Here is a 12,716-nt window from a genome sequence, read left to right on the forward strand (position 1 = left end):
CGCACAACCCAACCCGCGCGAGGGAGGAAGTGCGCATGCGGCCTAGCCTCCCGGAACTCCAGGACGGAACCCGGGGTTTCTTCAGTAGGTTTGTCGTGTGCGGGTTTCTACAGGTCTGGAGCGAGTTCGAACGTTACGCCACGACCGTGTCATCCCTGCTTGTTTAAGTTGCCACTGTTTATGTGTCCATTGCATGAGTCGCCGTAGACTCTTAGGGCCACAGAGTCGGGACGACCTTGGTGACTGCTTTGCAAACTCCACGCACGGGTTGGACGCAAACATGGATTGTAGAGGATTTAATTTTTTTCCTAGCTTTGCCTCTCAGTTACTCTATGACCCGGTTAGTGCGAGATTGCCAGCCCCATACCTCGACTAGACGCTAAGGGCGAAAACTCAGAAAAGCACTAAATTCCCTGGTGGCTTCCAGAAGGGCAGGAATAGCGAAATGATTAGGCCAGCAGCACCCTAGAGATTGATACCTCGGGCTTCTCACAGTCGTGGCCGATAATGTCCCTGTATGGCTTAGTGCCAAAATGAGTGATCGCTGTTTAGAACAAAAGATTAGTATCAAGTTTTGCGTGAAATTGAACAAGTCTGCAAGTAAGACCCACCATCTTTTGAAAGTCTACGGTGACGAAGTGGTGTCGAGAGCTCGAGTTTTTGACGGGCACAAAAGGTTTAAAGTAAGGCAGGGAGATGTCCGACATGATGCACGAAGTGGTCGTCCAGTCACCCACAGGACGGATGAAAATATCCAGAAGTTCAAGGACTTGGTTTATTCAAACAGGCAGTTAACGGTGAGAATGATGGCTGAAGAATTAAATTTAGATAAAGAAACCGCTAGACTCATTCTGAAAGAAAACCTGACCATGAGAAAAAGTCTGCCAAGGTTATAGCGAGTGTTTTGAAGAATGAGCCTAAACTTAAAGAAATTTGTATTCCCACATGACCATTCAAAGAAAATTATGAAACCTAGCTTGTATGTGAGGGAAAAGATAACAAATTCTGAAACGTGGAGTCATTTGCAGCAGAAAGCTGGTGGGGAAATGTCTCTGCCTCTGTCAAATCCCAGAATCCACCCCCTTGCCAGCCAGCTTCTTCAGGGGCCATCCTCAGCAAGCATTCCCACTAGGGTTGCTCGGAATTGGTTCACATCCTGGTGAAATGAGCCTGAGGTAGCTAGAACCTGACCAGGAAGCTGTCCTCATCTGCTTTTCATCTGGTTTCTGTCTTATGCTCTTCCTTCGCACTTGGCAGGGTTCACCGGTAATACTGAACTACGGGGGTTCTCTTCCTTGCTGTTCCCCACCGTCTTGGAGGGCTTGTGACTGTTGACTTCCAGTTCTAGCTTGCTCTTCATTTCTTTAGCTTAACCTCGGGCTTAGGGCTATCCTGCACATCATGCTGTCCAGGGAATCACGCCAGTGAGAAGCAGGGGTAGGAGTCTATTTCTGTGCCCAGGGAGACATACTCTTCTGAGGGGGACCCCCAGAGTCCTGCAGTTTCAGCCTGCTTCACAGTCAGGGCCCGAGAGGTATAATACAGAAAGCAGTGGCATGCTGATTTATTGAGTGGTGTGATCTAGTCCAAATGACTCAGGGTTGGCCTCCAATACTTACCTCACAGAGCTCCCCTCCCCTGACAGAGAGAGCTAGGATTGTTTCATTCTCCTGTGCTTTGGACCACCATTCTTTTGGGTGTTTCTTCTGCTAGAAGAAAAGGGTTTGGCCCAAGAACATTTAAGCCATGAGACCAAGGTGAAGACCATAATGTCACATGAAGAAGTCAAGTAATTGCTCAGGTTCTACATTAAGGGAGTCTGGGATATGGTGCCGATTTACACCCTCCCACATCTATTTAGTAACTGAGGCCAAAACAGCTGAAGTCAGGTGTGTTTAGAGCATCAGCGCTGTGAAGCTCTGAAGTGAGATTGCCGAGGGTAGATGGGGTTTATGGGGGAGGTGTTTTTGTAACTACATCCGTGAAGAGGGAGACAAGGGGCCATGAAATGAGAGAAGGGTACCCCGGAGGTGGTACAGCATGAGGCTTGGAAAAATGATGACACTTTTAGGGCTAAAATATTAAAGTCGGGGTGGTGGTGGTAATGGTGCTGCAGATGAGTAATTTGAAACGTTAGGCTTCCTCTCTTCTGCGCTTAATTTTATGCTAGTAGTTTATAAATTGCTGCCTACCCCAGTGTCTGCAGGTAGGTTTATAATAACTCACTTGTTAGCATAGCTTATCGGACCCCCCCCCCCAAAAGCAGGCTCTATAAATTTAAACAGCCTCTTCGTACCTCCCTGCCAGAGTTCACGGAATGAAACTCGTCTCAAGTGGGTGATAGCAAGTGCTCCATATAGACTGAGAGCATCTCGGAATGCCTACCAGGGAGCAGAGGACAGGGAGACAACAGCATCTCACAGCACCGGCCAGTGTCTGCCTTACCCAAGGGTTCTGACGTTAGTGACTGCGCTTACTAAGGAGTAAATAATACCAGTTGATAGTCGTGCCCAGCACTGTTCAACATACTTGTCTTTACTCTCTCTCCTGCTTTCAGAAAGTTTCAAGGCTGGGCGTCCCGGCACTTGGGAGGCAGAAGCAGTTAGATCTTCAGTTCTGAAGTTCCTTAGAAGCTAGATCTTGTCTTACAAAGGTATTCTCTAACAAAACTCTTAAAAGGGGACTGGACAGATGGCTCAGCACATAAGAGCTCTGGCTGTTTTTCCAGAGGACCCGGGGTTCAATTCCCATCATCCACATGGCAGCTCACCACTGTAGCGTCAATTATAAAGAATCCAACATCCTCACACAAACACATGCAGGCAAAACACCAATTCAATTTGAATGAAATAAAAACAAATTATATATATGTTAAAAACTCTTAAAACAAGTAGTAGCTTACAGACTTCCACCTGCTTAGTAGTTCCACGACATCCCACGTCTAGATCATTAAGTCTCCCTATGAGATGAAGTTCTGGTTCCTCCTCCGTGCTTGCCTCCAAGGACAATGCATCTTAGAATGAAGTTCCTACTATTGCAATATCTTTGATAAATTTATTCATCTTTGCTCTGGTCTTCCCTGTAATCACTGCAGAGTAGTGTGTCTGTGGGCACAGACCAGGATCCCACAACCGCCACTTTCGGGCCTTATCTCCATCTTATTTTATTTTACTTGATTTTGGTTTTTTGAGACAGGGTCTCTGTGTAGCCCTGGAACTCACAGAGATCCACCTACCTTAGCTTCCCAAGTGCTAGGATTAGAGGTGTGTGCCGCCACTCCTAGCTCTCACTAAACACAGATCCTGAGAGAAGTTATTTCTGGGTTTATTTCATCCTGTAAATAGGGTTAGAATGAACCTTGCAGTGCTCCCGGACTGAGACCCAGATTGAAATACAAGGTGCCAGAAGTAAAATGGTCCCAGTTAGGGTTTAGACACAGAATACTCAGAGGCAGGTAATTAGGAGTGTGAACTCAGATTGTTCTAAGTGGTTTCCAAAAAAGGGGACTTAATTTATTACCTGAAGTCAAGTGCCATATAGTAGTCAGATTGAACTGCCATTTCAGCCCATTTTTCCTTTGCCCATTTCCCAGATTTGGGGAAAGTAAAATTACTGCCATAACTTTAGTCCAGAGCACTTTCTTATGGCTATGCAGCATCACTGAACCCAACAGTAGAGCATGGGCTCCTAGGTAACAGGAGAGTTCCTATCTAGCAGTGCTCTTTAAGTGCCTCTAGGTGTGGCTGCTTTGGGCCTTTGGTGTGACAATCCTTGAATTTTTGGTATGCTTTTCCACTCACATTACTCTCCTTTCTGATCTCCTGACTTCAGCTGTGGTCCAATTGGAGCAGGCAGTTTCTGCTTCAGCCTTGGCTCCAAATTGTTTTCCTCCACTCCAGGAGTGGGATAGGGAGAGACAATATAGGGGTTAGTGGCCAAGCCCTCCCACCGTTAGCAATCACAATACAACTGGTGTTACCAGTTTCCCAAGGATTGGTTACCTCGGGTCCCTAGAGTCTTGAAGCCTTTTCAGAGTGGTAATTAGTCCCATTCTCCCAGCAACGGTATTTTTCCCTGGCAGGAGGTCAAGCCTGGCTTTGGGACTGTCAAGAGCCGTCTGCATACCTTGACTTGTTCTCAGGCTTACTAGTCTCATCTCCAGGTGATTTTACTCCCTCCTCTTACCTTCACTCCTGCTCTGATTCAGTCCATTCTGTGCTACTGTATTCTGTGTTACTGCCTACAGTTCAAGAGGAACAGGTACCTTCTAGGAAGGCACCATCCCACCACTGATTTTTGTCCACTTTTCTAAATCTCTCATCATCCCATCTTGCTTCCTGTCCCACCCAAAGTAATGAAATAAATCATTATCTTTTTTTTTTTTTTTTTTTTTAGTTTTGGTTGGTTTCTCTGTGTAAGAGCCCTGTAAGAGCCCTGACTGTCCTGGAACTTTCTTTGTAGACCAGGCTGGCCCCGAACTACTAGAGATCCATCTGCCTCTGCCTCCCAACTCCTGGGATTAAAGGCATGTACCACCACTGGCCAGATTATTTTTTTTTTTTAGTAACATTTTTAAACAATTTTTTTCAACATTTTTGGTCAAATGTTTACCAAATCTTTGACTTGAAAAAAAAAAAAAACATGAGGATGGTGTAGCCAGAGGCTTTTCTGCATCCCACCTGGTCCGCAGTCACTTATAAAATAATCACCTCAGAGGCTTATGTTAATTATAAATGCTTGGCCTAATAGTTCAGGTTTATTACTAACTAGCTCTTACAATTTAAATTAACCCATATCTATTAATCAATATTTTGCCACGTGGCTGTGGTGTTACTGGTCTGCTGGCATCTTGCTCCTTGGGTGGCTGGATGGTGTCTGTGCCAGACTCCGCCCTTTTTCTCCCTGTATCTCTGCTTGGATTTCCTGCCTGGCTATATTCTGCCCTGCCATAAGCCAAAGCAGCTTTATTCATCAACTAATAAAAGCAACACATATTCGCAGCATACAGAAGGACATCCCACATCATTTCCTCTTTTCTGTCTAGTTAAAAAGGAAGGTTTTAACTTTAACATTGTAAAATTACATATAACAAAACAGGTATCAAACAAGAATTATAGTTATGATATTTAATCTATTTGTATTTGGCAAAATTAAAGAAAATACTCTATTTTGTGAGTCTAAAGTTTTATATCTAATTTATCTTTTATCATAACTAATCTGGTCTTCAACTCCATCAAAGACCCCAGAAGGATATATTACCTGAGTAAACAGGAAGTACGTTGTAAGCAACTTCCAAAATTCTAGAAGAGACATCTGGCTTCCTGGACAATCATCCAAAGTTCTTCTGCAATATTGGGGCATCTATCTTCAGCCTATAGACCTAGAGTGTCTGGCAGATTTCTCAGTGAAGCAGGAAATTTGAAGGACTGTCCCATTTATTTTGGCAAAATTCATGAGTCACTTTCTTCTGTGTCCTGCAGAATGTCTGCCAGACTCTTTCATGAAGCAGGAACCTGAAGGACTGTCCCACCTTGTTTTGGCAAGTTCAGCAGTCATGTTTCTGTGGGTCCTACATGTCCAGTTTATACAGCATATTGTTAAGCAGTCCAGGTAAGAGCAGTTTCTTGCCCACATGGCTATTTTTTGCCATAAAGAAAACAAACTTCATAGGGAGTTTCTTCAATGCCCATCATCTTCTCTGAAGTAGATTGGTGCTGCCATGAGCAGACATGTCTCATTGTCATAAAAAGTCCAAGTTACTAAAACATTTTAAATGCTATATTCTGTAGGTCTTTGAAGTGTTTGAAGATACCTGTCTACCTGCAATATATCTCTGTATACCTAGAAAATCTAACTAACATGGCTATAAGTTTGACTATTATAGATGACTATTAATCTGTATTTTTAATTATACATTACATTATTAATGAGTTGCATAAATATAATATCTTAAACAAGAGTAGATATACATATAGCATGACAAAATTGACCTTAAATTTATATCAACAAACCAAAATCCCTATCAATGTAAAATATTTTGAAGAATAATAGTTTTTTGGATTAAAGTGGATTCAATAATCTACCTCTTTTTTATTACCGTACTAATCTACCCTTTTCCCCATTATTTATATATCATATCCCCCTTTCTTCTTTAGAAAGAGATTGACTATGACCATTAACCATTTATAATCAACCCCCTTTAAATGAAAACAAACATTCACAAATAATATTTTGGAAATTTGGGTGTAGTTTTCTATACTACTTCCTGCTGATTGAGGGCACTGGTAATCTTATGGGGATCCTGAGAAAATTTATAATTATGGTCAAGTCCTGATTGGAGTATTTTGTGTGGTTGGTCCATCTCAGCCAGTAGTCTTGAAGCTGTTGTGGATATTGGATCATCTGGGCCACTGTTCCCAACAGAGACCTTTCAGGGGGTCTTGCTCAATCAAACCATATTAACCTGGAAGCTATCCACAGGTTCTCATCTTCTGTGGAAACAAAAGCAGAAACTCTTCTCCAAAGCAACATATCCTTAGACCCAAATTTCGTTACCTTTAAAATATATATGTTGATTTAAATTAGTAGCATCCAAAATCAAATGTCTCTCTGCAGTTAGCTCATTAACAGTCCAAAAATTCAAAGAAAACATAATAATATACATAATCCAGACTTTGTGTATATTCCATCTTTACATGGCTTGTTTCTTTTATATTATTTTTAATGTCTCTTTAAAGAGTTTATTTTTGAAAACTATTTCTTTCTATAACTGCCTATATTCTTTTTCCTCTCTCTTCCAAGCCTATGTACATTTTTAAACACACGGTGACCCTTTTAGAGGTTTCTTTTTGTCTGAATCTATCTTTATTGTGTATCTGTAATCTTTTTCTGATCAATGCTTTAAACTGCTAAGTGGGCATGGCTAGGACCAAAGTGGCGGCTTTGGCTGCTGGCTCCACCCTGTTAAACTTTTCGACATATGGGAGGTACCCAGGAGAATCACACTTACCCCCCAAGGGGTCCATGCTGTCACCTGGTGGTGTGCAGCCGGCCCACAAACCTTTTTTGTCTGTATGAATAAAAGCTATATCCACCATGCACTGAGCAGCTTGGAGACACCTCTGTGTACCATGGCGGGAATCCACCATACTGTGCTCAAGCCCAAATGCTGTGGCGTCTCTGTACCACAGTCCTCATGAGCATGAGAGACACAACTAGGAAGCTGCTTTTGGCTCCATTTATGTGTTATAGAACTCCCCCCCCCCTTTTAAGCTTTCTCAAGTCTTATGTAGAAATTCCTGCCCCACGTTGGTTGGGTGCCAAATGTAGCTGGAGACTTTTCTGCATCTCACCTGGTCCGCAGCCACTTATAAAATAGTCACTCAGAGGCTTATATTAATTATAAATGCATGCTTGACCTCTTGTTCAGGCTTATTACTAACTAGCTCTTACAACTTAAATTAACCCACTTCTATTAATCTGCATTTGGCCATATGGCTGTGGCATTACCATTCTGCTGGCATCTTGCTCCTTGGGCAGCTAGGATGGTATCTGCGCCTGACTCCGCCCTTCTTCTCCCTGTATCTCTTCTTGGATTTCCTGCCTGGCTATATTCTGCCCTGCCATAGGCCAAAGCAGCTTTATTCATCAACCAATAAAAGCAACATGTATTCGCAGCGTCCAGAAGGACATCCCACATCAGGATGGTTCTGTAGCCCCCTGAATTCTGTTCCTGGCTGTGAGTCAGTGAAATGGTAGCATCAAGATGAACATAGTAGTGCACACCTGCAATCCCAGCACTGGGGGGCCTGAAGCAGGAAAAATGGGGGTTCAAATCCAGTCCGGGCAACATAGCACAGACCCTGTCTCAAAAAGAAAAAAAAGAAAATTCATTTAAGAAGCAAGGTTGTGGACCCACATCCTGTTTTCTGGAGTGTTCCTTTCAGCTCCATTTCTTGTTCTTAGTCCTTATTTGCTGTGGAGATGCCTGAAAGAATCTGGACGGGAAATGACTTGAAGACACTCAGTAAAGGAGTAGAGTGCTATTGGGGGGTTGCCGCTGCCGCCCTGCACACACTGCTAAGTGTGCCTGCTCTGTCCACATCCCACTGGATGCCAGCATGTGGCTCCAGGCTTTGGGGGCCCTGTCTTACCAGGTCCCAGGTTGCTCAGTTAGCAAGCCTCTCTCAGCCATGCACTGTGTGCCTCCTGCTCACTCTGTCGCCTCCAGCCGATGCGTCAGCGTGGTCAGCCCTCCTCGATTTTCTAGGCTTTTGCATCTTATGCCAGGCGGCCATGCATTGGTGTTCTGTGCTCTCTGCCTTATTGGATCCTAGTAGTTATGGTGCAAGTTGTATCACACTTCATCCCATAATTCTGTCTGCAAACATTTGTTTTTCCTTTTTTTTTTTTTTTTTTTTTTTTTGGTTTTTCGAGACAGGGTTTCTCTGTGTAGCTTTGCGCCTTTCCTGGAACTCACTTGGTAGTCCAGGCTGGCCTCGAACTCACAGAGATCCGCCTGGCTCTGCCTCCCGAGTGCTGGGATTAAAGGCGTGCGCCACCACCGCCCGGCGTCTGCAAACATTTGATGGAGACTTGGGCCCAGTACAGCAGACCGTACGGGAAACATACCACACTTCGTGAGCCATCCAGTCTCCTAGTGCAAAGCAGACGTAGCTCATATGGGAACATATGAGTGCGGCTGCGTTCCAGGGAAACTCTATAAATGAATCTTGGAACTGGAATTTCATAGTTTCCATAAAATATTTTGATTTTTCTCCCCCAGTCATTTTAAATGAAAAAAATAAAAATAAAATAAATAAAAATAAAAATTTTAAATAGGGACCAGAGAAAAACAAGTGGTAAGCCACATTGGCCTGTGGGCCGTAGTTTGCCTGACCCAGTCTAGTGTACATAAAGTATGAATATAAAAATGCCAGGTGATTAATTATTTTTAATAATTTTGTTCATGCCAAGTCAGTCTGGCATCATCTTACAACTTAGTCTCTAGAAAATGTGGCATATTGGAAAGAATATGAGACCAGGAAAGTGAACCCAGGCTTGACCACATTCTGATTCACAAAATGAATTGTATTCTGGTTTTCACTAAAACTGGTATTAAACAAACTCCCATCTACATTACCCCTGTGTTTTATCTCAAAACCTATTGGCAGTGCTGAAAATGATGTCAAATTGCAGTGAGCAGTAAGAAAGTGCATTTAGTCATTCCAAAAATGCCTTGGCCGTGAGCAGCACAGAGTACATTGATGTCATCACTTACTAAGGGATGTGCTGTGGAGGTGACAGATTTCACCAGACTGGTTTTTTTTTTTTTTTTGCATGCTTATTAAAAAAAACTATGTATAGATACTTGTGACTAGTGCTGGGGTGTGTCCTTTCAGGTGAGTGTGAGAGTGTGATTTTATTTATCCTAAATGGATCTTTACTATGTTGCCTTCATTGAAACTGCTTTTCCGGTGCTATGGTAGAGTTTCAAGATTGAGCAGACCTTTACAAGAGTGCTTGACCAGTGTTTCCCAGGAACCAGAAGTGACCAACCCTACAGCAGCCATCTGAAAGAAGAGTCTGTGTTAATTCACTCAACAGATGTGTACTGAGTGGTGCGTGTGCCAGGAACTGTCCTGCGAGCTGGAATACAACAACGGACAAAAGCAATCCAAGCCTTGGATTTGGCCGCCCGAAATCTAGTTGTGTCACTCTCCACTGCTGAAAACCGCTGTCACGTGTGCTCACACTAACTCACTGTTAACTGCATACCTGGAAATAGGGGTGACCTTTGCCATAGGCCCCTGTGCCAGAAGTCACTGTGCCTCTCCAACGTCATTAATAACCCAAGGACTGTATGTTCCACTTAAATTTTATTATCCTTCACACAGATCCATATTGGTAGAAAAAAACACGCTGGCAATGTTGGAAGTGTAAATTGGCAACAGCTTTCTGAAAGGCAATTTGGCAGTTTCTGTAGGGAGGTTTGGAAATGTTTGTATCCCCCGATCCTCTAAGTCCACTTCTGGGAATCTGTCCTAAGGAAACAGTCTAAAATATGGGCAAAATTTATGCTTAATAATCTGAAAGTCTAACAGTAGAAATTGGTTAAATAAATTGTAGTCTGACTATAATAGGCTAGTATGCAGTCGTGCTAATGAAGAGTATTTAACAGCATAGTGGAAATGCTTGTGATGTTTTAAAAGAAACAAGGAATTATTTGCATACATCAAAAAATTTTAAATGACTAGAAAGGATTTGTTAAGTTTTGAGTTTTTGAAGTTTGATATTTTTTGGTTTATATACTTTTAATAGATATTTCTTTAAAATGAGTACAACAATTAAAAATTAGCCTCAGAAGTTAGCAGTGGAGAGACTGGGGCTCCAACACTGATTTGATCCAGGAATATTAACTGGCTTGGTCACATGGAGGCTTCGTGGTATTGTGTCGGCAGCCAGAGTGGGACAGAAAGAAAAAGGATCCCCACTCCCACCCCAAAGGAGTGTGACCAGAACCCCTACAAAATGCCAAGGTGGTTATGAAGACACAAGGGGCACACTTCTAGGATGTGGCCCTAGGTAGGAAAAAGACTTTCTGCAAAGTCCTTGAGCCTCCCATAGAATTTCTTTAGTGCTAAAAATAGCTTTCAATGTGCTAAGAAGTCTATCTCCACCCACAGTAGGGCACACAAGCACCATGGCTGTGGGCTGTAATATTTATTCTACAATGAGAAAACAACATGAAAATCATGAGACATTTAACATTGTAACTTAAAGAACCCTTGAGGTTCAGAAATGTTACTTTATTGCTGTCTGGAATACATAATGTGTATTCCAGATATATATACAATAATACAAATGTGTCCTGTACATAATTGTGTTCTGGTATTTTTAAAGATTTAATTCTAATTATTTGGAGGTGAGTGTGTCAATATGAATATGGGTGCCAGCGTCAGGGAGGGTTCAGAAGAGGGCATCAGATGCACTGAAGCTGGAGTTACAGGTGCTTGTGAACTGCTTGCAATGGTTGCTGGAAACTGAACTCAGACTCTACAAGAACAGCAGGCACTCTTAACCAGGGAGCCATCTCTTCAGCCTCTATGCGGTAGGATTTTAAGTGACAAACTATGTAGCCTATGTCTACAACAGATGAAATTAAAACATGCGCTTTAGTAAAATATAAAAACGTTATCACCTTAGTAAAATTTGCAGCCTTCAAAGGAGCAGACAAAGTAAAAAGCTACAATTTAAGAGTTGTAGAGGTTATAGAGGCCTCGAACTGCATGAGTTCCTCAGGACCTAAGTGTTTATCCCTCTGCGTATAGAAAGAATACAAATGGGGCTCAGGCTTTGAGTCTGTCTCTTCAGCTGGCTGTGGCACTGGGCAGTTCATCTACACCCAGTGCCTCCATTACTCATCTGTAAGAGGGAAAGAATACCATGTATCTTATGGTATTGTTCATTTCTCTAATTCAACAAATACTCAGTGCTTATATATGCCTGACACTGTTCTAGGCAGAGCATATGATAATACACAGACAAAAAAAATCTGTGTGCGCACACATCTAAGCGAGGGAAATGAGTCAAGATATAGCATCTCTGTGGTGATTAGACATGGCTCTTATGCTGAATAACAGGAGGTGCAGGGCAGAAGACCTGGCGTGATGTGCTCCATTGTCTTCTGGCAACTCCTCAATACTCTACACAATGTGGGGAAGCAGCAAAAAGTGGGATCCATTTACTATTGCATTCTTTCTCTGCCTAGTTAACACCTAAGCCAGATTTGCTTAAGACAAATTCTTATACATCCTGTGATTCTTACAGCGTACTTCCAGAGCGACAGATTAATTAAAGGTGACCTTTTCTGGAGCTGGTTATTAGGCATTCTTGCTTGGGACTAGATGGCAGGTGTTAGGTCCACAAATAGTGTTGTTTACCCTTTAAGCACATCATATACAATCATTTTAATAGTGATTGCTCTTCAAGAAAACCTGTACTCTAGGTCCACACCAGACACTGGAGAAGCAAGCAGTGTTCACAGTGTTAGAAGACTTGGCTACTGTGTTATTTATGGGAGACAAGGGTGTTGGCAGAAAGCTGGGGAAGAGGCTTTAACACGTGGTTTGTTGATATTTTTGCTTGTGGAAAATTTAGAAAGTTGAGAGATGCTTACAAAAGCAGCCAGAAGTTTACCGCTGGCACTGGAAGCCTTAACCAGCCTGATCCCTTCCTCAGATTCCTCACCCCCCAAATATCTAGCAAAGCGCCATTTACTGAATTTCTTTGGGCCTGGCCTGTGCTGGACAGAAGCTGTAGTCCTTGTCCTTAACCACTACCTGGCTCTGTGGGGTGGAGGGAAAGGACCAAATGTGGAATGTATCCACTGGGCTCTTGCCTTAGAAGACTAATCTTTCCCAGAACACAGTTAGAAGAATAATGCATATGGATGCTGTGGGATGTTCTGTATGGCAAATATGTTGCTGATTAGTCAATAAATAAAACACTGATTGGCCATTGGCTAGGCAGGAAGTGTAGGCGGGACAAGGAGGAGAATAAAGCTGGGAAGTGGAAGGCTGAGTCAGAGAGACACTGCCAGCCGCCACGATGAGAAACAGCATGTGAAGATGCCGGTAAGCCACGAGCCATGTGGCAAGGTATAGATTAATAGAAATGGATTAATTTAAGCTGTAAGAACAGTTAACAAGAAGCCT

General features: G+C 42.8%; 1 protein-coding gene and 1 long non-coding RNA gene across 2 annotated transcripts; both read left to right on the forward strand.

Annotated features, from left to right (window-relative positions):
- The first annotated feature begins 21 nt into the window (after positions 1-21).
- LOC131917163 (uncharacterized) lies at positions 22-11,539 on the forward strand. Its single transcript, XR_009380631.1, has 3 exons — positions 22-84; positions 5,481-5,610; positions 9,489-11,539. It is a non-coding gene; the product is annotated as an uncharacterized LOC131917163 (long non-coding RNA).
- Gvqw3 (GVQW motif containing 3) lies at positions 472-1,373 on the forward strand. Its single transcript, XM_059270805.1, is given in 3 exon segments — positions 472-876; positions 879-922; positions 924-1,373. Coding segments are annotated over 3 exon segments (627 nt in total). The 5' UTR covers positions 472-533; the 3' UTR covers positions 1,164-1,373.
- Positions 11,540-12,716: the final 1,177 nt, after the last annotated feature.

This window comes from Peromyscus eremicus, chromosome 1 (genome assembly GCF_949786415.1).
Source record: "Peromyscus eremicus chromosome 1, PerEre_H2_v1, whole genome shotgun sequence".
Classification (NCBI taxonomy): Eukaryota; Metazoa; Chordata; class Mammalia; order Rodentia; family Cricetidae; genus Peromyscus; species Peromyscus eremicus.